The 23,547-nt window shown below is 51.1% G+C and overlaps 8 protein-coding genes across 8 annotated transcripts; 4 read left to right on the top strand and 4 right to left on the bottom strand.

Moving 5' to 3' along the window:
• Positions 1 to 1,224: 1,224 nt before the first annotated feature.
• On the top strand, positions 1,225 to 1,733 carry PFLUO_LOCUS2330 (Histone H4; the record flags this gene model as incomplete). The annotated part of the gene is made up of 2 exons (XM_073779459.1): positions 1,225 to 1,234; positions 1,432 to 1,733. 2 exons carry the CDS (start codon positions 1,225 to 1,227, stop codon positions 1,731 to 1,733), a joined length of 312 nt encoding a protein of 103 aa, XP_073636411.1.
• A 549-nt stretch (positions 1,734 to 2,282) lies between these two features.
• Positions 2,283 to 3,849, top strand: PFLUO_LOCUS2329 (uncharacterized protein; the record flags this gene model as incomplete). Its single annotated transcript, XM_073779458.1, has 2 exons — positions 2,283 to 2,318; positions 2,386 to 3,849. The coding sequence occupies 2 exons, from the start codon at positions 2,283 to 2,285 to the stop codon at positions 3,847 to 3,849; spliced, it is 1,500 nt and encodes a 499-aa protein (XP_073636410.1).
• Positions 3,850 to 4,119: 270 nt separating this feature from the next.
• Positions 4,120 to 6,186, bottom strand: PFLUO_LOCUS2328 (uncharacterized protein; the record flags this gene model as incomplete). The annotated part of the gene is made up of 2 exons (XM_073779457.1): positions 4,120 to 5,679; positions 5,860 to 6,186. The coding sequence occupies 2 exons, from the start codon at positions 6,184 to 6,186 to the stop codon at positions 4,120 to 4,122; spliced, it is 1,887 nt and encodes a 628-aa protein (XP_073636409.1).
• A 755-nt stretch (positions 6,187 to 6,941) lies between these two features.
• Positions 6,942 to 8,631, top strand: PFLUO_LOCUS2327 (uncharacterized protein; the record flags this gene model as incomplete). Its single annotated transcript, XM_073779455.1, has 3 exons — positions 6,942 to 7,166; positions 7,220 to 7,609; positions 7,672 to 8,631. The coding sequence occupies 3 exons, from the start codon at positions 6,942 to 6,944 to the stop codon at positions 8,629 to 8,631; spliced, it is 1,575 nt and encodes a 524-aa protein (XP_073636408.1).
• Positions 8,632 to 8,857: 226 nt separating this feature from the next.
• PFLUO_LOCUS2326 (uncharacterized protein) lies at positions 8,858 to 10,936 on the bottom strand (the record flags this gene model as incomplete). The annotated part of the gene is made up of 3 exons (XM_073779454.1): positions 8,858 to 9,029; positions 9,083 to 9,493; positions 9,546 to 10,936. 3 exons carry the CDS (start codon positions 10,934 to 10,936, stop codon positions 8,858 to 8,860), a joined length of 1,974 nt encoding a protein of 657 aa, XP_073636407.1.
• A 273-nt stretch (positions 10,937 to 11,209) lies between these two features.
• On the bottom strand, positions 11,210 to 14,615 carry PFLUO_LOCUS2325 (uncharacterized protein; the record flags this gene model as incomplete). The annotated part of the gene is made up of 6 exons (XM_073779453.1): positions 11,210 to 11,265; positions 11,329 to 12,690; positions 12,746 to 13,106; positions 13,170 to 13,367; positions 13,420 to 14,143; positions 14,191 to 14,615. The coding sequence occupies 6 exons, from the start codon at positions 14,613 to 14,615 to the stop codon at positions 11,210 to 11,212; spliced, it is 3,126 nt and encodes a 1,041-aa protein (XP_073636406.1).
• Positions 14,616 to 15,428: 813 nt separating this feature from the next.
• On the top strand, positions 15,429 to 16,163 carry PFLUO_LOCUS2324 (uncharacterized protein; the record flags this gene model as incomplete). Its single annotated transcript, XM_073779452.1, has 1 exon — positions 15,429 to 16,163. One exon carries the CDS (start codon positions 15,429 to 15,431, stop codon positions 16,161 to 16,163), a length of 735 nt encoding a protein of 244 aa, XP_073636405.1.
• Positions 16,164 to 18,190: 2,027 nt separating this feature from the next.
• On the bottom strand, positions 18,191 to 22,770 carry PFLUO_LOCUS2323 (uncharacterized protein; the record flags this gene model as incomplete). Its single annotated transcript, XM_073779451.1, has 10 exons — positions 18,191 to 18,968; positions 19,024 to 19,251; positions 19,306 to 19,796; positions 19,855 to 20,064; positions 20,117 to 20,369; positions 20,787 to 20,818; positions 20,876 to 21,329; positions 21,412 to 21,641; positions 21,741 to 21,944; positions 22,174 to 22,770. The coding sequence occupies 10 exons, from the start codon at positions 22,768 to 22,770 to the stop codon at positions 18,191 to 18,193; spliced, it is 3,477 nt and encodes a 1,158-aa protein (XP_073636404.1).
• Between the last annotated feature and the right edge of the window lie 777 nt (positions 22,771 to 23,547).

Raw genomic sequence — 23,547 nt, 5'->3', positions numbered from 1 at the left:
GGCCACCACCTCCGGAGTCCGGCAATCGTCCTGTTCTTCCATTTCCTCTTTGGCCATGTGTCGTTGACTTTGCGTTGAAGGGGATCGGGCCTTCCTGTTTGTCTGGAGATGAATCATCGCTCGCACGATTTGTTTTCCGTCGCCCCTATTCCAAGTGCTGCCAACCCACCATGTGTTGGGGTTTGGTGAAAGATCTCTGTCAGTAGGGTCTTGCTGGTCAGTCACGGCAGATGTTGAGCACGATCATCCCTTTTGCGATGCACAATAAACCGCGAGGGCATCTGTTCATGCTGCGTGGCTGGCCGTGTGAGGGGGTCCCTATTAGCGATGTCGAGAGAGATGATCGATGTGACGAGTTCATTTCTTTGGTCACGGTTACGTTTTTCCTATTTGTTTTTGCTCACTACGCATGATGACGCTACGAGGGTTTGTTTTACCGCTTGCTCTCACTCTCCCACGAACCCACACCACTCCCGAGGCATTTTCGATTCTGCATCTGTCCGACCCGGCCAGAATATTAATTTTTTTTACCACGAAAAGTTGTTGTAGTCTGCCCGCTGCCTCTTTGTTTCTGTTTTTTTTCTTTCCTTTTTTCCGATGCATCATCTGCTTTGGACGTTTTCCTGTTGATTGCATGGCGTTCTGGGGGTTTGACTTTTTTTTTCCTTTTTTTCCTTTTCGGTTCACTAGTGTGAAGACAGGGATAAGGATGATACATGATCTGCTAGCTGATTGACATGAGAGAAATGAATGCGCACGAGATGTTGCCAAGCCTCCCCAGTATGTCAGATCCTCGATTCCTATTGGTGGGTCTCGGGGCTATCTTATCATCACCTGACCGCCCTACCCGCTCCATTGTTTCCTGCGCCGCACTATTCCCGGCCCTGCCTACGCACACTTTCAAGCTGCTGCTTCCCACTCCTTTTTTCTGCCTGCCCGCCTGCCCAATCACCGCCGCATTGCAGAATGGCCATTCCCTTCCCTTCCCCCCCCCCCAATTACATAATCCTGGCCCAAATCACTTGCTGACTTGTTATTTAATCGCCCGCCCTCGCCCTTGACTAATTCCCTCTTTCCCTTTTTTTCTTTTCCTCTTCTTCTCTTCCCCATCCCGACACGCTCAACCTCATCAACCCGACGCGTCGCTTTCCATCAACCACCCCCGCCACCCACCTTTTTCCATCTTAATTCTTTAAATTTTCGTCACTTTCACCACCTGCCAACATGTCTGGACGTAAGTAATTATTGATCTTTCCCTTGATTCCTCGTCGCGCGTGTTGTTGTCCATAACCATGATGCCCCTGGAGGGCACGTGGTTTCGGCCTGAGGCCCCCATCTCCGGCACTTATCTACCAAGGGCCTGGCAGCATCTCTTCTCCGCTCCCTGTCTTTATCTCTCCTCTCACCTCTTACTAACATCGTCGTCTCTAGGTGGTAAGGGCGGCAAGGGTCTCGGCAAGGGCGGCGCCAAGCGCCACCGCAAGATTTTGCGCGACAACATCCAGGGTATCACCAAGCCCGCCATCCGCCGTCTGGCTCGCCGTGGCGGTGTCAAGCGTATCTCCGCCATGATCTACGAGGAGACCCGCGGTGTGCTCAAGACCTTCCTTGAGTCCGTCATCCGTGATGCCGTCACCTACACCGAGCACGCTAAGCGCAAGACCGTCACCTCGCTGGATGTCGTCTACGCGCTCAAGCGCCAGGGCCGTACCCTCTACGGTTTCGGCGGTTAATTGCCTCCCTTCCTTTTCTGGGGGGCTGGAGCATTTCCTATCCACCATCCATGTCTTCGTCTCTGAATGTTGACATCTTTGGTTGGATGGATGCACCCTTAACGCGCGATGCTCTTATGCTTCTTTATTCCTTTTGAATATGGGTTTTCTTTCGCTCGGATTACATGGGCTACGGGGTTTTGTTTTAGGAGGAATAATCCCGCCGAGGATCTGGTGCTTTCTTGTTTTTTTTTCGGATGGGATATGCAATGGGATTGTCTTTCGTGGTAGCTAGTCGCTGGGTAGCTTAGGCGGTTCCTGTAACCAAATCTAGCGATTGCCATCAGTGCGTGGATTGCGACCGTAGACTCGATGTAGATGTGGATATGGATGTGGATGTAGATGTGCAAGTGCTTCGGAGTAAGGTTGCGCACGGGCCCCGCATGATGTAATGCCTCGGTCCTCTCACCACCATTTGATCTCATTCCTGCTTCTCTTACTCCCTCATGTCTCCTTCCCTTCTGTCATCCCGTCTATCTCAGTTGAGCACAGGAGAGGAACCCCATAGCCATGTCTGAATACAAACTCTCCTACGAGTCCCAGCTGGTTTGTCCCCCGTCTCCCCTTCTTCAACGCGCCTATCTAATCTGACCTCTGATCTGCTGCCATCCAGGACGCCTTCCACCCTTCCTATCGCTACGACCAGCGCCATCCCAGCGAGGACTGGAAAGCAGCTGCTCTGCGCGGTCCTGCGCTACCTGTGCTCGGAAATGCAGTAGCCGGGGCCGTGGGTGCAGCTGTATCCAATGTTATCATCTACCCCCTCAGCGTTGTCGTTGCTCGTCTTCAGACACAGAAGAGGAAAGCTGGAAAGGATTCGGAAGATGGCGAGGAGGAAGAGTGCGCCACTCTCTTGGAAGCCCTCCGTAAGATCTACGACGAGCAAGGTATCGCAGGGCTGTACCCTGGTTTGGCGCAGGATACATGCAAGACGATCGCGGACTCGTTTCTCTTTTTCCTGGCATACACCACTATCCGTCAGAGGAGGATAGTGGCCCGCGTGGGTCCCGCCCGGGCGGCGAAGAGCAAGAATATCATGCTTCCGGTGCTGGACGAGCTCGTCATCGGGGTTCTAGCTGGGTCGTTCTCGAAATTGTTTACTACACCGCTATCGAACATCGTCACTCGCAAACAGACTTCGGCGGCCCGCAAGGAGGCGAAGAGCGGCAAAGACCTGTCCACTGGCGACATTGCTGCTCAGATTCGGAAGGAAAAGGGCCTGCAGGGTTTCTGGTCGGGTTACTCGGCGGCGCTAATTTTGACGCTCAACCCATCTCTCACGTTCTTCCTGAACGAAGCCCTAAAATACACACTGCTCCCACAATCGAAACGCAATCATCCTCCTGCTTCAGTGACTTTTCTTCTGGCCGCTATGAGCAAAGTCGCCGCCTCATCTATCACCTATCCCTTCTCTCTCGCAAAAACTAGGGCCCAAACAATGGGTGCCAGCTCCGAAACTCAGGAATCATCGTCTCACAAGCAGCTCCACGAGCGCCTTCGCGCAACTCTCACCCCGCAGATTCTGTCAAATGTAGTTACAATCGCCCGCACGGAAGGTCTACCAGCCCTCTACGCAGGCCTTCAAGGCGAAGCCCTGAAAGGCTTTTTCTCGCATGGTTTTACCATGCTGGCCAAGGATGCAGTGTATGCCTCTATCGTCAAGACCTACTACATTCTCCTTATCGTGCTGCGCCGATACCCCTCTCCCGAAGAACTACTGGATCGCGCTCGGGAGCAGGCAGAGGAATACACCGAGATCATGCGCGAGGAGGCAAAGGATTTGGCAGAGAGGGCAAAGGACGGCGCTGAGGATGCGTTGAGTATGCATTCGGGGGCGGTCACTGTTGATATGACTTCGGATGCAAATGCTGCTGCTGCCGCCGCTGAGGCTGCCAGTCGTCAAGGTGCGAGTGGGGGTGTCGACGCCTCGTCCGGCTTGAAGGTGCCATCTATGCCTGATGGCGCGGCGAATGCCACTGCTGAACTGGTTGGGGACTATGTTGAAGATGAGGCGACGGAGTGGAAGACTTTTTACAATTGGTTCTGGGGTAAGGATCGGAAGCTGGTTAAGCCGTGATGTGTGTCAATATTTTGATATATGCTGCACGACTCTTGACGTCCTTTGTAGTACTTTATCAGCCTGTAGAGTACCTAACAGGTGCTTTTTTTGGCCATTATATAGTTATGACAATACCTGTTCCATCCACAGCGACACATTTCTCGAGGCCTAGCCGTGCTTCAGCTTAGGGATGATGCCACCGCTTGTCTGGTGGTTGGCGATAAGGCGTCAAGGAACGGCCTCAGATGGAGCAATCATGCAGCCTTCGTAGTGTCGGAAGGGATCAATTCATAAGCTCAAGAAATCGTCCCAAAACTCCCAATCTAATATGTTATTGTCCATCAACCTCAGACCATCAAGATTGTACGGTTCCGGGATGGTCGACATCTGAATACGTTGGTCATTTCCGCTCTCTCTTTTATCCCAAAGCAACCGGATGAATTGTGGCGTGATGTCGGATTCCCGACTACCCTGGCCACGAAGAAGCTCTTTTCTGCGCGTCTCCCAAGCTTCCACAGTCAAGTCGCCGAGGGCGGAATAGAAGGCGTTTTCGGTATCGTCAATCAACTCGGGATGGTCATTGTAAAGAACCCCAACCAGCTTCCAAGCCAAGGCCACGCGGTCTCCGGAGCACCGGCGCCGCAGCTCGCCCAGGACGTAGATGTACGCATCTATCTGGAATCCAAAAGTCATGTGGGTGAAAATGTGTGAGGAGAACTTAGTGCGTGCTCCCACATGCACCAACTCCAGCACAGTCAGGGCCGAGTCGAAGAGCACATCGCTTTCCTCGCGCGTCATATAAACCCCGGTGCCGCTGAGGTCGGCTTGCCTACGGGGGTGGTGAACCTTGAATCGCATGCGAGCTATGGTAAGATTCGCAATGGTGCGTGTCAGGGCGTGGAGAGGTATGCTCTTGTCTAACTTGCGAAAGAATTTCTCCTCGTACCTGGCCTCGAGCTCGTTGACGGCTTCGTTTTCCAGCTCTGTCGACATCTTATCTCTAATAGAGGCCCGAATTATGCTATCATAGACTTTGGCGGCCGTCGGTGATGATCGAAGATTATTGAAGACTTCAAGCTTCATCAAGACGCACAGCATCTCAGTCGGACCGTTGTGTTCCATAAGGGGGTCGGTCATGTCCGGATGTAAATCTGCGTCATTTACATTTAGCGGGAGGCGGACATTGCTGAACTCTGATAGTAGCGGCGGCTTTGTCCCTAGCGTGCCGGCAGCGCGGCTTCGGTAGTCGAGACCTTGCAGTTGCCACCAGAGACGGATGCGCATTTCCTTCTCGAAAAACGACATCTTGGAGTCGGTATTTTCTCGGTCCATACCCATCTTCTGGCACAGCCTTATGGCAGCTCCGGCCAGAGTAGAAGTTAAATCAGACCCCGAGTCTGCGAGGAGGCACAGGACAAATGCTTGTATAACCTCGAGATCCCTTGTCGTGAGGAAGTCAGCGGCGATGAGAGCCCGAGCGGCAGCCGTTCGATAACGTGCCAATAGCGTGTTCTTGCTCTCGCCGAAGAAGGCTTGACACTCGTCAGAGGGCATTGGCCCCAGCGCTGTAGTGTATATCGCAAACAAGAGGGCTGTCAGAGATTTCGATGCTTTGGAGGGATCCCAACTGGCATCCAAGATGCGCTGCTGCAGAGTTGGCACGTGGATGATCTTTGTGAACGGATTGACATTCTCGACGAAACTCTGCCAGAGTCGTAAGATGCTTCTGGGTTCTGGGTGCAATTCATGAATTTTAATCTGTTTGCTGTGGGACAAGGATTGCAGTGGTGCAGGATGCGAAAGAGAATCGTCTTTGCGGGCCAGGTTTTGGATGGATGGGTACTTGAGCTGGCCGTGACGGGAAGGTCAGTCATTATCGAATAGTGAGAGACATGGGAAAACAGACCTCTGGGCTCAGATCTGACCACAAACACCTGGAAAAAAGAATCAGCTTATCGACAGGTCAAGACGGCCGTTCCGATTGGTCTAGATGTCTCACCGTTCTACATCTGCGGTGATGTCCCTTACGTGATAATTATTCGAGTTGGGATAATTGACCGCAGGCATTACGGAGACTGGACTCTGGGAGTCGCTCTGACTCAGTTGGAACTTCACGTCAGGAGGAACCCAGACATTTGCGTATTGGCTGAAGTCGACATTGTGTTTTCGCATCAAGTCTTCATACTGAGCCAGTCGAGCGAGTAGATCATCGTCGGCCGCTCTCTTACGAGGTCGATGTGGCGCAGGGGCCTCGTATAGGCACTGAGATTGTGCTTTGAGACAGTTAGAGCACGGGTCGCCTTTGTCACATTTGACTTTGCGGCGAGCACAGAGAGAGCAGGCATGTTTGTACATCTGCCTGGTTGGAGTTGGTGGCAGGGCCGTCATGGCAGTTTCCAGTCAGGCTGGGCAGGTGAAACTTCAAGAACAAGCTATCCTGAAAGACAGGTAGCGGTTCCCTCGTAGTTATTCGGCAGATGACTGCAGTGTAGGCAGTTGATTGACGTCTGTAGGATGCCGAAAGACGACCTCGGGGCACTCGGGTCCAGAAATGGCCTAGTGCGAGCCGTCTCGGAACCCGACCCGGCCGAAGCTTCACCAGCTCCGGCGCAAGCTCCATGATCTGCTATGGGGACACGCCGCCAATAAGCCCCTGGCTTGCTCGAGCTGTCCTCTACTGCTCTAAATTTAAGAGGCAAATTCTATTCGGAGATCTCGGATGCCGCTGTCACCGAGGGGCCTGGGCCTAATTCCCTAACTCCGGAGAAGCTGGAGTGTTATGTACGAGAGCTATGCGATCTGATGCTGCCCGAATGAAGGAGCTCGGGCGTTTTCCATGCTGTCCGATGATTGATAGTGTCGGCCGAAGGCCAAGACTCTTGACTCTTTTCAAGATACTGAACTCTTATTTAAGACTTTCTTTCGTCACTCTACTTCGTTCGTCTCTTCACTGATCCCTCGACTGAGAAATTCTGGCTCTTGGACCATTTCTTCACGGAAACACGCCCCTGACGCCATTTTTTTTTTTTAAATCTCAGCGCTTGTTCTTTTCCTGTCCAAACCCGTACTCTACATTTGGAATCGCGTGATATCTGCATCAGACACTGGTCATGACTGAAGAAAATCAATCTACACCTCACAGCGGTGATTCTCACGACGGTAATAAAGCAGACTCAGCTTTCAACAACAAAGATATGAAACAAGACGGGCCTATACCTGAAGTAAGAAGGGGTACCGCAAACGAACGAGACATTGGCTTGGAGGAGACAGGTCTACCACCACTGGAAAAGCCAGAAACGGCTAGCTCTGACACTTCCCAGCAAGACCCCAAATTTGTACATCTATGTTGCCTTCCTTTGCTTGCTGAAGAAACTAACCAAGCGCACAGGTAACGTGGGATGGCCCTGATGACCCGGAAAACCCCAAGAATTGGCCCAACAAGAAGAAGTGGGCCACCATGTCAATCGTCTCGCTGTTCACCCTGATCTCTCCCGTGTCTTCGACAATGGTGGCTCCCGCCCTGAAATACATCGCAGCGGACTTCCACATTGAGGAAGAATTTCTCTCTCAGCTCACCTTGTCCATCTTCATCCTCGCCTATGCCGTCGGTCCGCTTTTCCTCGGGCCGCTTTCCGAAACACACGGCAGAGCCATTGTCTTGCAGCTCGCGAATTTGTTCTATCTGGCCTTCAATATTGCCTGTGGTGTCTCGCAGTCTAAAGGGCAACTGATCGCTTTCCGATTCCTGTCCGGACTGGGTGGTAGTGTTCCGCTGGTTGTAAGTTTGGGCAGACATCTACAGGTGTATTTATCGGACTGACTGACACTCTGCATGCGAAGGTTGGTGGAGGAGTCATCGGAGATTCCTTTCGCGATGAAGAGCGCGGAACAGCTATGGCTGTCTACACCTTGGCCCCGCTTCTCGGTCCAGCTATTAGCCCGATTGCTAGTGGCTTCATCTCTGAGAATACCACTTGGCGATGGATCTTCTATGCCACCTCGATCGCAACTAGGATCATCCAAGTTGCAGGAATACTCTTTCTCCGTGAAACATACGGCCCCCGGATCCTCAAGGCACGGGCGAAGAAGACTCGCGGAGTGACCGGCGATCCCTCGTACCAGACCGAAGAGGAACGACAGAACAAGACCCTGTCCCAGGCTCTGCAAACATCGCTCGCGCGGCCTTTCCGCCTTCTTACCACGCAACCTATTGTTCAAGTCCTTACCCTGTACATGGCCTATATTTATGGACTCATGTACCTCATGCTGTCCACTTTCCCTATCTTGTTCACCGACCCTCAGTATTACGACGAGTCCACGGGCATTGGGGGGTTAAATTATATCTCTCTTGGCTTAGGATCCTTTCTAGGCGCCTACATCTGCGCTTTCTTGAACGACCGCACCTATCGTCGTCTCAAGGCCCGTAATAACGAAATAGGCAAACCTGAGTTCCGACTACCCTTGCTCGCCGTCACCACCATCTGCGTTCCAGCTAGTCTCTTCATTTACAGCTGGACAGCCCAGACCCATCAACACTGGATAGGACCCAACATCGGCGCTTGTCTATTTAGTGTGGGGAATATGATGACCACCCAGTGCATGCAGACCTACATCGTGGACGCGTATACGCGATATGCAGCCAGCGCGCTGGCCGCGGTATCAGTTTTACGATGTCTCGCTGCGTTCGGATTCCCTCTGTTTGCTCCGTACATGTACAATGCCCTCCACTACGGGTGGGGTAATAGTCTACTGGCATTTATCTCGATAGGGATAGGGGTCCCAGCACCAATCTTCCTCTAGAAGTTTGGTGAGAGATTGCGAAAAGCCAGTCCATATGCCGCTGGTTAGGTGAAAGGATGTTGGGATGCCAGCAAGGTATGGATAGAAGTTTGTACAGCACTAAACTGCTTTTGATTTTTGACATTTTGTTATCGTGCGCTTATCTTGCCCATTATGGATTTTGTACTATAAGAGAGATAGCCAGATTATCCTCATAATGTCAGACATCTTCTATCTCATGAAGTTTTTAGCCTCGCTTAAAATGCCGCAGTAACTTCAGCCCCTTTGAATGCTTCGAAGCGACATTGGTGTGGTAGTAGCTTTGAGCCGCATCCATAATGGCCTTCACCTTGGCTGCAGGGACTTTCTCTTTCCGATCGATCGAGTATAAGCCGTTGACCTCTTGTTCGATATCAGCCCTATGAATATGTGTTAGTTATGCAAAGGACAGAGGGACAAAAAAATGGCTTACAGCTGAGTGTAAACCAAGCCGCAGGTGTGGCCTCCTTTGACCACGGCCATGACCAACTTTTCAAAGCGGACGAGGAAGTCATCCGGATCACTGGCGGTCGTATATCCCCAGTCCCTCTCACCAGCTTCGCCGCCCTTGGTGGGGGCAATATTCACACCACCAAATTCGGAGCAGATCACTGGAGCACCCGGTCTGTGTTGTGCGCCGGGGTCCAAGATACTGGAGTCTGGGCTTGAGATTGGCTTGCTGAACATGTCGCGGTTGGATTTCGGGCCTAGTATTCCACCTTCCATCTTGGCGCATGTCACGGCAAGCTCTGCCGAGTCACTGTAGTCATGATAGGTGGTCAGATCGGTCAAGACATGCTCCCAACCGCAGTTGTCATTAATTGGTCGGCTAGGGTCCAGTGTCCTGTTCACTGTCGTTAGCGTATACCAACGAAAATGCTGTCCCCGATACATACTTTGTCAGATAGTACAGCTGTCGAATGTGGTTTCGTTGTTCAATGTTGTCCTTGAGCGATGTATAGGCCCAGCTCTCGTTGACAGGAGTCCAAGTGACGATAGACGGATGGTTGATATCCCTTTTCACTATCTCCGTCCATTCGTTGTTGAATCTCTCAACATACTCATGATTGAACTCGTAGGCATTGGCAATTTCGCCCCAGACCAAAAAGCCCAGGCGATCTGCCCAGTAGTAAAACCTAGGGTCTTCGATCTTCTGGTGTTTGCGGCATCCATTGAAACCCATTTTCTGAGACATCACAATGTCGTCTTTCAATGCCTCTCCGGAGGGAGGTGTCATGCCAGTATGATCCCAATAGCCTTGATCCAGGAAAAGCATTTGGAAAATAGGCTTGCCATTGAGTCGGAATGTTCCATCACCGTTCTGCCATGAGATGTTCCGCATGCCTGTCGTGGTGTGCACTTCATCCACCAGCTTTCCCGAAGCATCGTACAGGCGCAGAATCAGGTCGTATAAAATAGGGTGCTCTGGTGCCCATAGAGCCACACCATCGTGCCAAGCTCCTTCAGCGTTGAAGAGCGCGTGAGACTGCAATTCTTTCTGGGTTGGCACTTTCATGTCAACTTCAATATTTGCGAACCCTTTATCTTTCGGAAGGTCGTTCGTAGCCTTGCTAACGGAATGGCCAGCAAGTCTAGATTCAATTTCGACGCGACATTTCGCACCAACAAGGCGTCCCGCCACCGCAACGCGAGCATGCAGCTTTCCATGCTCGATATCATCCGAGCGAAGAACAGTGCCACCACTACCGCAAGAGAGTCGCATGGCAGGCACACTCTCCAGCCAGACAGACAACCAGATTCCGCTAGACGGAGTATAGAAAATACTCTCGGGAACAGGTTTCCAATACTGCTTTCCACGGGGCTGACCCAAGTCCCACGGCGAATCCCGAATACGCAGAGTCAGACGGGCCGTCTTGGTATTCGATCCAAAAGCATCTGAGACGTCCACATCGAAGGGGACGTGGCCTCCTTGGTGAGTGCCGACCAAGCGGCCATCCACCCAAATTGTGCAGTCGTAGTCCACTGCGCCGAACCGCACCAGTAGGCGATTGCCTTTGGCGATTTCCTCTGCGGTGCGGATGTCATCGATAGTGCGCTCATACCACAGCACCTCGTGGGCTTCGTGGACACCAATGCCGGACGCGGGATACTGAAACGCATACGGGACTTGGATACTCCGTTTGGTGTCTGGGATCCCCTTCTGTTCCCATGACTGCGATAGTCCCGCGTCGGAGTCGTCGAATATAAAACCCCATGTCCCGTCCAGAGAAGTCCAATTAAGAGAAGGACGGGCGAAGTCAGGGCGAGGATAAGCTGATGTGGCCATACTTTGAAGGTGAAAAATCCAATTGAAGAATACAGGGTGTCAAAAAAAGAAGAGGGAATTGTTTCGACTTCCGCTCACTGCAACGTCATGCCCCGCCTCCGACGTGGGGCTCGCATGAGATGATCGCCAGTCGTCCGCAATGATTGGTATTTTAGCTTAAGACAACGAATTATATTGGCAAATATCTTTCAAATTCATATCAAATCACTGGGTATTTCTAAGGAAATGAACTGATGCAGATCAAGGCGCTGCAAGTCAATCTACATGGGCGAACTATACAAATGAAGCGAAGTGGTTCCCCTTCAAGGCATCGAGGAACTCGTGGCGATCTGTGATTAATTGTCAACAGCTAATCGAACGTCGAATGTATCCGTGATAGAAGCACAACTCACCTCTAGCGTTCTGAAACAAAATAGATATAGGGCCCTCCCGTTGACCATCAGTTGTTGACTTAGGGCCGCGAGCCATAATGTTTGTCATGTCAAGTGAAGGTCCACGGAAGAATGGCGAGCGCGGGAAATTGACCCGCGTGCTCTCTTTGGAGGAATCAGAGCCGGTAGACGAGATAGAAGCAGTGAGCCAGCTGTCCTGGACACTGCCATCCCAACGCGCAGCGAGTTGGGTCGAATTTCCCCGACGCCAAACCTGAACTTCAGCACCACCTTTGCTAGACTTTTTCGACCCAAAAAGGGATTTGCCCTTAGTAGAAATTGATAGCGCATGACGAGAGAAGAGCAGATCATAAAATGGAGAAAGGGCACTAAGGAAAGAACGCGATACGGGCTGGTTATCGAACTCGATGACAACTTTGCCGGCCTTTCTTTCACAATGAGAGAAGCCCGCCGGACTTTCGGCACGGTAGAGCCGGTCAACATGTGTAGAGATATAATCCGTGTAGGAGATGCGTGAGAACAGCACAGTGAGAGAGGCATGTTCGTATGCGTAGTCTGTGTCACGATAGATAAAGTAGAGTTCCGAGTATCGCCACGAGAACTTGGTTTGAAACAATGCCACAGCTTTGTATTGGGTGTGCTCTTTTCCAGCGTCCACAATATCGTAGACACAGCCGGAGCTGCTGGGCTGAGACCAAGCAAAGTCTGTTGGGAAGTTCATATATAGTATAGCCTTTTCAAAGTTTTCCGCAGTTTGCTGGGTGCGGAAACGCAGACCGACTCCAATGTTCGGCGTATCGGCATCGTACACGTACGAATGCAAGGTGTTATAACTCCCATCGGTTTTGTCTAATCGTTCCTGACAGGTATCTGACCATCTCAATAGGACTTGCCGTGATACATCCTCGCGGCAAACCTGGACACGGCTCAGGGGCATGAAGAATTCCATACATCCAGGATTTTTCTCTCCAGCCGAGGAGCTGATAACCAATCTCCGAGTAGATCGCCAGGCGTCGCCATAGGACCGTTCCACAATGCGAATCTCGCATGATTTCCATATAATAGACGGATTCATAGACTTCATATGTGGCGTCTTCAGCTGCTCGAAGGTCTCCACCGAGGTTTTGAAGACAATACTCTCGTTAAATTCATTAGAATCAATTGGTTCTCTCTGGCGCACTGCTTCGAAGTAGGATTTGGGAATTTTGATAAAATGCCTAAGTTCAGTTTCGAATTGGAAGGAAATGGAGACACTCGTGTTGTCGAACTTGAAGGGCAAGGGTTGTGAAACCCGCACTCCCGGAAGCCCAGTCATGGCTTGGTTAGAGAGTGCAATAAGTGGCGGTAAGTCATTCGGCACGACTGAGAGTCAAATTAGACCCATTGTGAAATACGAATAGGGAACCCTGCAACTTACAATCTCGCTGAAGACACAAATTGCCGCTCTGGTTGCACAAAATGATCTTCGGCTCACTTTCGCCATCTTTGGTTACCAAAAGGAGCATGTATGGGGCGCCCTTAGTTCGCATGCGAAATTTCTTGCTGCCAATTCCGGCGTTAACAAAGGTGCGGAAGAGGACTCTTTCGTCTTCCTCGCCAGCATCATCCTGATCAACAGTTATCCAGCGGGAATTCTCTCGCCTGAAGGAGAAGCCATTCTCATTCTCTGCAGCTTCTTCCGGTTGCAATGGCTCCCAAATACCCAGGCTCTGTGAGCAAAGGTCGGATGTTTCTGGGATATCGATTGATGTATATTGAGATAGCTCTTCGTTGATGCCCTGTCACAGTATTAATATAGTCGCACAAGAAAGACTTGGGTTACATGCCTCGGAAAGGTCTACGATTGATTTCCGGTTCTCGTCGGTCAGAAGAGTTGACGAATCCTCATCCTTTAACACAACATCGTACAAAATATAGGATGCCTTCAGAAGGTCCACATACGCCTGTTGGCTGGTGGTCTTGGAATCGGTGGATGGGCTTGTACTCCCTCGAGCACTAACAAAGACGTGCCTGTTGCAGTTGATTAGAGTCGCACGCGCCTGATACGACTGATTAGTTTTATAGAACACGCATCAGCAAGATTTCATTTACCTTTAATAACCACCATGTTGCAATGCGGAGCCAATCTTGAGTGTCGAGGCTCCTGATGTGAAGCTCAGCATTGGCCGAACTTTCGAATTTCTCAAGAACCTCGCGATCGGGGTTATGAAGTTTGTCCGGCGCCTCAAACCGGATGGGGCGTGTTAGCTGCTCCGACAATCGAACGTGACGCAGCTCCTGCATTGCATTGGTGACTGCATCCATGACATTGCGTTGAATTTCAGTATTTGAGGACTGACTGGGCCGGCCCATGCTCTGTTTTTCAAAGTTATTTCCCCAATTCTCAACGTCCACAGTTCGACCATCGTTTGGGCCATCTGGTACGTCGCAGCGTATCCCGGGATGGACGCTGAATGCATTCATCATGCTGCTGGTCACGGAGCGTGTGGTGTTCAAAGACCGTGGCGATGTAGGAGCAGTCCCACTATAAAGCGATGCATCAGAACCGGAAGTGACAGAACCTGAAGATGTTGAAATGTCCCTCGGACCACTGGCAGAGAACCTGTGAGCGTGTGGACCAGATACGCTGGTAGGGATTTGGCGACTTTCGGCCCTGCCCCCTTTCTCATAGTTTCCTGAGAATACACTGCGGGGGCTCAAGGGGGATGGTTTGAGTTCCACATCTGGACTCGCTGGGAGCTCAGCAGGTAACATCGCCAGCTCATCTTCGTCCATTGTCTGAAGCGTTGACCGTTCCGAAGAAGCCAAGGAATCACTGAGATGGTCAGCATGTGCATTCTCATACCAGGGCAACATACTTACTCTTCGACGTCACTCATGCAGAGTGTCAAGTTATAAGTTTGCAGCATAATCGTGGACCTAATCTCTTCGATTTGGGAGCACTGAGTCACCCACGGGACTCTCTGCCAAAACTGTACTCCATCGTCAATTCCCCACGAGCGGTATTGGCCTAGAATTGCCCTCAGCTGCTGCAGAGTTGTGGAGCACACCTCCAAGCACTGCTCCAGGGTACGCTTTCGGTCGTCGTTTATTTTTACGAAGAAGAATCTGTTGGAGTGGACATCGTCGCCGAGCGCGCGCAGCGTGCCCTGCAGAGACCCCAGCCCGGTCACTAGGTTTTGGAACTCATAGGGGGCATCTTGGGAGACGAGGCGACACTGGCTGTATAGCTCCCACGTTAGCTTTGTGAGGCCGGTGATTTCCACAATCCCAAATCCGGAGGCCATGCTTTGTGTCTGCCGATCTTCACAGGAATAGCGAACAAGAATCTCCTGAGATTGATCAGGTGTTGCGCAACGCCAGACTGATCGCAACAGTCTCGAGACAGATCGATGCCTGTATACCCCAGAGCGACACTCTGGCCGTAACCAGCACGAGCGACCACAGAATCCAGGAGCAAGCAAGTCGATGCTGATATTTGGCGTCTCACACACCAGTACTTTGAGGTCTGGGGCAAGAACACATCCTCCAAACCGGCAGGCAGGATGATCAAGAGGAAAAATGCGGAGACTATCGTGAATCCCCGAAGACAAAGCGAGGCCCGGCCGGGGGGTTGCAACCGTACGATTGCCACCAAAGCATGCATGAGAGCGGGGCACTGTTGTACCTATTATTCGCGATAGTGGTAGACATTAGCCAGTCATCGTGGTGGATCATTGAGCCGCTAAGGGGCCACGGCTGAGATCCTGGTCGGCGGACAACTCGGCCAGTGATTATCTTGGACTATGTGCGCCACCAACTGCAACTGGTGCAGCGCGAAACAAAGAGGGTCGGAAGGACAGCAGAAGGAATAATCTGTGGAGCCTAGAAGCGCGTGATGGTTCCAGAAGGATTCTTTGTTGTTGGTTTGCCCAAACGTGCCTCCCTGATTGTCCGGGGATGCCTAAGGCAGCCCCTGGATCGATCCCCTGATCCGTCAGGAGCACGATCCTTTCCTCCTCCACATTTTGCCTCGGGAGCTTGGATCTTACTGCTTTTCCTGAATCGCATCGACTCCACATTCTCTCCCGGAGTGACGACTTCACCCCCCCCAACCCACAATGTCCGCAACAGACTCTTTCACGCTCGACACCTCCACGGTGCTCTGCATCGCGTTTGCGCTCTCGTTTATGCCCATTGCATACCTTCTGAGCAAGACCTTTATCCCAGCGCATCGCACGCGCGACCGCATTCTGTTCTTCTGGCACGCCTACGACGCGCTCACTCACTTATTCATCGAAGGGAGCTTCCTCTACGAGTGTTTCTTCAGCTACGCGACCATCGCGGGGATCCACAACACGGAGCCCTTCTTCCTCAACCGCCCAGACCGCATTTACGGTCCCGCGTATGGCTCCGGACCCAGCGCGCGTATCTGGCAAGAATATGCCAAAGCTGACCGCCGCTGGGCCGGCGCTGACCTCACCGTCGTCTCCTTGGAACTGCTGACCGTCTTCTTGGGCGGCCCGGCCGCATTGTACACCTGCTATCTGCTGTACCGTTCGTCCAACCCCAACATCAGCGCGCCGACCCGCGGTGCCGCCAAGGGTTCTCTGTGGCTGATCGCGTCCGCCCTCGCGACCGCGGAACTCTACGGTGGCTTCATGACTTTTGCGCCCGAGTGGCTGACTGGCAGCTCACAGCTTGCCACGGAGGATCCGGTCTATCTTTGGCTCTATCTGGTCTTCTTCAACACCCTCTGGGTGTTTATCCCTATTTGGGTTCTATGGGAGGCAGCTAAGGAGCTTCGCGGCGCATTTGTTGCGGCCGAGGCAGGTTCTAGCCGCAAGAAACAGTAATGTACAGCGGGCGAAGATATGATCCACGGTTCATGTGAGGTGGATATCCAGCTGCGACTGGAATTTATTTGGATAATGGACATAATACCTAATGCATGCACCTATATCAGAACAGGCCTTTTTTATCTCTCTTCTTGTACAGCAGGAACCATAGCCCCATTAATTGAAACGCCCCGGATAACATCGCAATCCCACTGAAGAGTTGGATATTCATGAAGTTCAAATCAGCGTTGCCTCGTGATCCAATGGAAGCCAATGCGCCCGCGACGGGTGCGCCAATGAGAGTCGCAAAGCCGCTGATACCTTGCGCCATACCCAGCCATGTTCCAAGGGCTGATGGGTCGGGACATACATGGGGGAAAACGCTGGGTGGAAGAGGGATAAGAGCACCGGATACACCTCCTGGAGTACAGTTAGCCACACGAATCAGAAGAATTAGGTTGACCTACCGTAAAATGCCGAATAAAGGATAAAACGAAGCACACTGTGCGCACTGATCCAAGACAAACACAGAATCCCCGAGAGCAAGCCGCAGAAGATCCATGGGATCATAGATCCATAGTGATGCGCAACGGTGGTTGTAACCACTCGGCCAATGACCGAAGAAGCCTGCGAAATAATAAGAATATAGAGCCCCAGTGACCGTGTGGTACCGAGCTTAGTCTCCGCATAAGTCGGGATATAGTAGAACGGGGTCATGTAACCCAGAAAAAGGCAGAAATTTGCAATGGTATAGCTCCAAAAAGGCCCATCTCCAAAAGCACGTAGATCATACAATCTTCGAGTTCGGCCCGGAGTGGCTGCAGGTCTTTTTGTGTTGGGACTCTTCCAGAGAAGAAGGAATGCAGCAGTCACAAACAGGGCGAGCATAACAAAGCCAATAATCCGCACCGTCCACGCAAAATGTAGCCGTGGCAGAAGCTGCTCGAACAGGATGGTATAGATAATGCCTCCGGTCGGAGCACCGCTTGTCGCGACGCCGAGGGCAACAGCGCGTTTGCGCACAAAAGCCTGACTAACCAGTGCAAGGCTTGGGATATACAATAGCCCGAACCCCAGACCCATACAGAGGCCCTGACTCAAAAAGATCTGGTAGTATTCATCCGCGAGACTGAGCATCATAACCCCCACAATAGACAGGCTCGTGCCGACGAAGATCATGACACGGTAGTAGCCCAGGTCGAAGAGGGGGCCGGATACAATCCCACCAACGATGAGTAGGAAGGACTGGACGGTGCCTATCCATGAAATGGCTGAGGAGCCAGAGGACACGAGGTAGGTCAGCGCGTAGAAAGTTTGGAAGGACCCGAAAGCAAAAGCCAGGCCCCTGTGCATGGAATAGTCAGTTTCAAGCCTTTGCTAGACATTATTCTTTTCGTACCAAATATTGAAAAAGATGAAAAATGCACCGATCACTTGGAGCCAGCCTCGAATGCCACCTTCTTTGACCGGCACAGCAGCAGGCGGAGAATTCTTCTCATTGGCCGAGACATCATTCTTTGCTGCCGTCGCAGCAGCATCGTCTGCTTTATTATCTGTGGAGGTTGACATCTCTTCACGCCTCGTGAAGGAAAAGTATCCGGACGAGAGAAAGTGTTGAAACGGCGAGGGGTTCAGGATCAATCGCGCAATTAGTCCATATTATCAAATCTAGATGCAGTCGGGCTAGAAGCTACAGCGACTCTTCAAGACCTGAATCATTCATTCAAAGTAGAGCGGGGTTCAGGGCGTTGTAAAGGGAGATTATTAATGAGCGAAAGATCTTGTGTCGGGACTTATTCCGTAGTTCGTTCCATGCTTCTTTAGGCTAAGTTGAATCGTCCCCGAGCCGAGGTTACGCTAGGGTCTAGCCGAACGTACATCGAATCTATCAAGGGTCTTGGATATTTCTCTCGAGTCTTTGAAATATGTGTACATCAACTATCTAATAATGAGTAGATTAAGGCTCGGTACCTCGTTGTATGTGGTCTATCATAGCTTCAAGGTTCGGTATGGACAATAAATTGTGCAAACCACAGGTTTGCGAATCAATGGCTTTCCCAGAACTGTGCATCAATAGCGACCAGTCGGTTGAAAAGTTGATTTCGTGCTCGCATGCCCGTGAGGTGAAAGGAGTCGCCTTCTTTCCCACCTATAATCAAGCCATCGGCTGCCTCTTTGCTTCCTGCAGTCAGCTCCACAATAAGCTTGCCCTTCCATCCCAGTCCCTCGGTCTTCCTCAATTCCATAATATCCGGCACTGGAATCTGAAACAACACTGATCCCTTCTTCCGACTTTCCAGTCGCAGATCATCCAATCCTGCAGTTTGATATGTCGTGAAGTACAGAATTGGTGGCTCCTTCGATGAATCAATGACCACCGCACCTCGCTTGCGCTGATATTTCGCATCGAATTTTAAAGGGCCAAAGGGAGCGGAAAGCCAGCCTTTCTTTTGCAACATGCCAATCAAGTTCTTGGTGTGCGTCGATCCTGCAATGGCTATCGCTCGGTCGAATGCAATATGGCCCTTGATCGCTGTTGCTATCGTCTGGCGCACGAACCTTAGAAGTTTGAAGACCCATCTTTTCTTAGGCTTTGGTTTTGGCAAGTCTTCGGTAGATCCTTGTTTTTGGAGATAATCGGTACTGTTTTGATTACTTTCCCGATCAGTGAGCTTCGCCTGGGACTTTTTGCGACGTAGTGGCCAGGAGCGCTCATTGTCCCGAGAGCCTGGTGGTGGTGGCAACGGCGCCGAGTTTAGTTCGCCGATTCGCAGCATGGTCAAGGTGAGCTGAGCGTTGGTGGGAACATCTTTCAATAGTGTCCTAAGCTGCCATTAGTGGATTACAGACGGCAGGTTCAACGGTTATTAGGCCTTACTTTTGAATGTCCATGCCATTTTTCCAGTCCGGAAATTTGGAATTCAAGATATCCAAGGCCCGTTTGAAAAGCGGATCGCCGAAGAAGCCAAGTCCAACGGTAAAGGCACCGGATTTGATAACCCAGTAGCTTGACGTAAAGGGAATGATTACGCATACTCCAGTCAATATACCTGCCAGTTGTAGGCGAACCGCCGTGGTAAGAAATGGTGGAGTCGGAGACAGGAGACTGTGGCAGCATTATTGATAACCTGGCCCAAGGATTGATTGGAAGAGTACTTACTTGGCGAACTTTTCGAAAATGTCGGTTATATCACTAATGATGCGCATCGTCTTATCAGTGGCATTAGCCACCTTTTTCTTTATTGGCTTTTTTGTCTTGTCTTCGGGGGCAGCGTCAAGCTCCGTTTCTGCTGGGAGAGTCACTACCTCCGCCTCATCAGGCATGGGTGATTCCTCGGAGGTATCTTGTGGTTCACCCTGGCCATACTTTGCAGCCGCGCTTTTTATGGCTACAGTAGCAACGCTATTGACCAGATTGGTAGCTTCTTGCTCGGCGGCCTCGCCTTTATGTGACTCTGGTGCGCCGGTGATGCTGTCATGCGATTCGGGCTCTTCAGCCATATGCTTCCTGGGGGTTTCACTGGAATCATCCGTCGAAGCAACCACAGGAGGAAAGAGGAGAGGCCGCATTGGTGGATATATGATCAAACAGACGAAGAGGCTAATGATAGCGGGAATAAGAAGGTCTCTCAGCCACGCACTAAAATAAATCTGCAGGCAATCAGTATCTCACTCAGTCCAGAAGCAAATTGCAACACATAAGACATACCGCACAGAATACAGATGTTCGGACTGGTTCTTTCCACGATCGCAGTCGGCCGATATGTTTGAAGAGATTGGCAACTCCTACAACCACAGAAGTGTAGAATCGTTCCAAGGTCAACCGCAGCTTTTCTGGAGGAAATTGTTCATCCTCGGCCCTATTGAGATCGATATTTTGTGGTGGAGTCCCAGGAACAGCCTTCAGGTAATATATTTGCTGCCAGACGATCGTCAGAATATTTTGCTTTGGTGCCATTGACCAGACACACCTTGTCGAAGCGTCGGATGAGCATCCAGAGGTCTTCATTAGAAAGCCCCGCAGCAAGATTCTCCTCAACCGTCCTGGATGATAGCTTCCATTGTGTAGCTGGTGTTCTCTTTGTCAAACTCCCACCAGTCTCACTCTCCGGCTCGTCCTGGGTAAGATCATAGCTGTCTGAGTCTTCCAGCTCCCCGGGCATCGACTGTCCTTCGCTCATCTTGGCTACTTCTCGATAGAAGTAGTTGGTACTTTTCAATGGGCTGGACTGGTCGCAGCTAAGATAATCCTAGGCATCTGCAGACTCCAAGGGTGAAACGCGTGATGTGGAGAAAGCTGCTTGACGTCATGGAAACCCCCACAGATTTGTTTGTCATCAAGGGACCAGCATTCTTTGGAGTGACGACCTTGAACCTACCAGTCTTTTTGAGCTACGGAATAATCATTGTATGACTGCAGATGTTTCATAGCCACATCTCACAATCTAACAAACATATCGCATATCTGTCTTGGCTAGCGTTATTCTAAAGCAAAGAAGCAGAGATCCCCTCTATAACATAATGCCTAGGAAAGCCTAATTGGGAATTGAGGCCGGTCGGAGTCCCTCCTCTGTGGCCTTGATCTGCAAGGCTACGTGCCTGGAGTAGATGCGGCATATTGCGAGGTTGCCGCCCATGTACCAGAAATTGGGATGGCCACTTTGTCGCCACATCTATTACACACGAATGAGCACTGGTCGTCCTTCAGAATCAGTATGTATATTACTTACCGCATTCAACTCTCCTTCTTGGTCCAAATCCCACACATCGTGACATCGATCGGCCACTTTATCGCCCATAATTTTCCGCAACGAGGTCCTCATGTTATCGTAGCCAGTTGCCAGCACCACGATGTCTGCATTCAGAGGGGTCCCATCTTTCAACACCAAGGAATCAGGTGTGAAGCCTGAAATACCATCGGGGCTTTGATGGACTTTGATTTTGCCGTCAATGATGAGCTGGCTGCACCCGACGTCAATGTAGTAGCCACCTCCGCGGGTGTAGTAGAGGCGAGCAATTCCAGCTCCATCAATACCCCATTCGATCTGAAAACCAGCTCGCTGAAGCCCTTCAATTGTTGCTTTCTCCTCTTCGGCAATACGCTTCGTCATGTCGATGCACAAAGCGAACTGTATGGGGTAGGGTAAGCTCTCTGCGACAATGTCGCTTTGCTCGGTTGGGGGTCTATATCGGGTGTGTAAGTATGAAGACCTCTGGCCCAAGTGAAGAAAAGGAAAGCCCGAAATTCACACATCGTGTAACTTACCCGTTTTCACAGTGCATGCCCTCATGGAGAATAAAAACTCCTTTATCAAGAGTGAGGACATATGTCGGCCTCCGTTGCAGCATAATCACTTCGGCACCATTGCGATGGAAATCCTCTGCAATATCGTGGCCGCTATTACCTGTACCGACTACAATGGCCTTCTTTCCCTTCACGTCATATTCAGACGCATCTCGATGCTGGCTTGCATGGTAGATCTCCCCCTTAAACTCCTGTTGACCAGGGAAAGAAGGAATCAAAGGTTCTCCTGCATGTCCCGTGCAGAAGACGACATGATGCGGACGAATTGTTCGAGGCTTTCCATCACGTACGAGATCCACGGTCCACTCAGACTTTGGGTCATCGTAGCTCGCGCTAGCGATGGTTGTTTTTGTCCACACATTGAGTTCCATCAATGATGCATAGGCCTCAAACCAATCGCCCAGCTTGTCTTTAGGTGTGAACTGGGGCCAGCTTTTGGGAAAAGGAAGGTATGCCATATGGGTAAACTCGGCTGGATCGTGCGTCACAAGAGTCTGTCTGCGTGTTAGAAAATGTAGCTAACGCGCCAAGTTAAAACCAACACTGTACCGATTTCTCCAATTATCACCGACTCTGTCGTTCTTGTCGACGATCAAGCAGGACAACCCAAGTGACTGTAATCTAGCGCCAACATTCAGTCCAGACTGACCTTTTCAAGATATTAGCATGCAAATAATATTGAATGTTTGATCGTTTCGACACACCAGCGCCAATGACAAGTACCTGGGGCTCCTCGTCAACAAAGTTCAGCTTTCGTTGCCGTCGCTGGGACCATGTTCCTTGAGAGAAGCCACCGGGCATTGAATCAATGGTCCCGTACGGCCGTCTTTCGCCAAGAGGCTCCTCCGATCCTTTGAGCTCTTGGAGAGTGACATAAACCGCATATGCTTTCCAGACACCGGGTTTATCTTGGATCAGTCTCAGGACACCGGATCCCTTTCCAATGCGCGTCTCGAAATGGAAAAGCGAAGAAATCCAGGTAAGACTCGAATCCTTTTTGACAACTTCCAGTTTCGGTTGGAAGTCACCTGTTTCCTGGAGGCGAAACGACGACAGAGGGCCTAACTGCTGGTTTTGGTGGAGGAATACTCCAATTGGCTCCCGACCTCGAATGGTGCGAAAATCCCACTGCAGAGTAATGATGTCGCGCCACCATGAGTCTTCGTGGAGAATTTCCCCCACCCGGGAGAAGTTTCCAGTAGCGAAGATGCCTTCAAGTTTGCTTAGCCATTCTTGTGCCACCTTTCGAGCGTCCACCGCGGAATCGACCTGAGCGGTCTGTGGAAGTTGGATAACATGATCGTACTTTCTCGAAGTCATTTTCACAGAAGGGGCCTTTGGTCTTGGAAGGCAAAGCAGTTACAAAAATGTGTGTCTTGTCGTGGACAGCTTCAGATTACACAGGAGTAAAAGGGATATCCAGCAGAAAACCAATCGTCGGAAACTTCAAGTCTCTCCATATATATAGGTACAGAAGCTTGTGGAGAATTTATCTCTGCCCCTCCCCTCCTTCGTTCATGTGCTTGCATCACAGGGCAAGACGAAGGAAGGAGAACTTCCATTGTGCAATGTAGCCAGACCAGCCCGAGGAAGACAAGTCCGAGCTGTTGTGGGTCTGGACGAGGAGACATTCCCCCACAGACCAATCAATGGGCACTTCACGGGCCGTCTAGATACCGCCCAACTAGAGCGAAGCGAACACAGCCTGGGCCGCAAAGGGCGTTGAGTGGGGGCGACGCGGAGAAGATGGGCCCGACAGCTCATCTTTGTGTTTTCCAACCGTGTCCATTGACAAATACAGAATCCTTGGCTTGCTAACGTCGCTTGTTTATGACAGGAATGCATACAAAGGATCAATGAAAGCTGGAAAGTGAGAGAAGACCGTCCTGACTAGCTGTTCCGCATTGTAGAAAAGCCGAGATGGACACAACCCCTCGTCCGGCCAGAGGCCAAAATGCCGCGTAGGCTTCTCACATTTCGCATAATTTTCATTTATACTAATTGTTATAAAGCTGTACCACATGCCGAAGTCGGAAAATCGCTTGCGATCGTCGCCGCCCCAGTTGCGGCTTTTGTCTGAACAACCAATTCGAGTGC

The sequence above is a fragment of the Penicillium psychrofluorescens genome (assembly GCF_964197705.1).
Source record: "Penicillium psychrofluorescens genome assembly, chromosome: 2".
Classification (NCBI taxonomy): domain Eukaryota; kingdom Fungi; phylum Ascomycota; class Eurotiomycetes; order Eurotiales; family Aspergillaceae; genus Penicillium; species Penicillium psychrofluorescens.
This window is presented reverse-complemented; position numbering and strand designations above follow the sequence as displayed.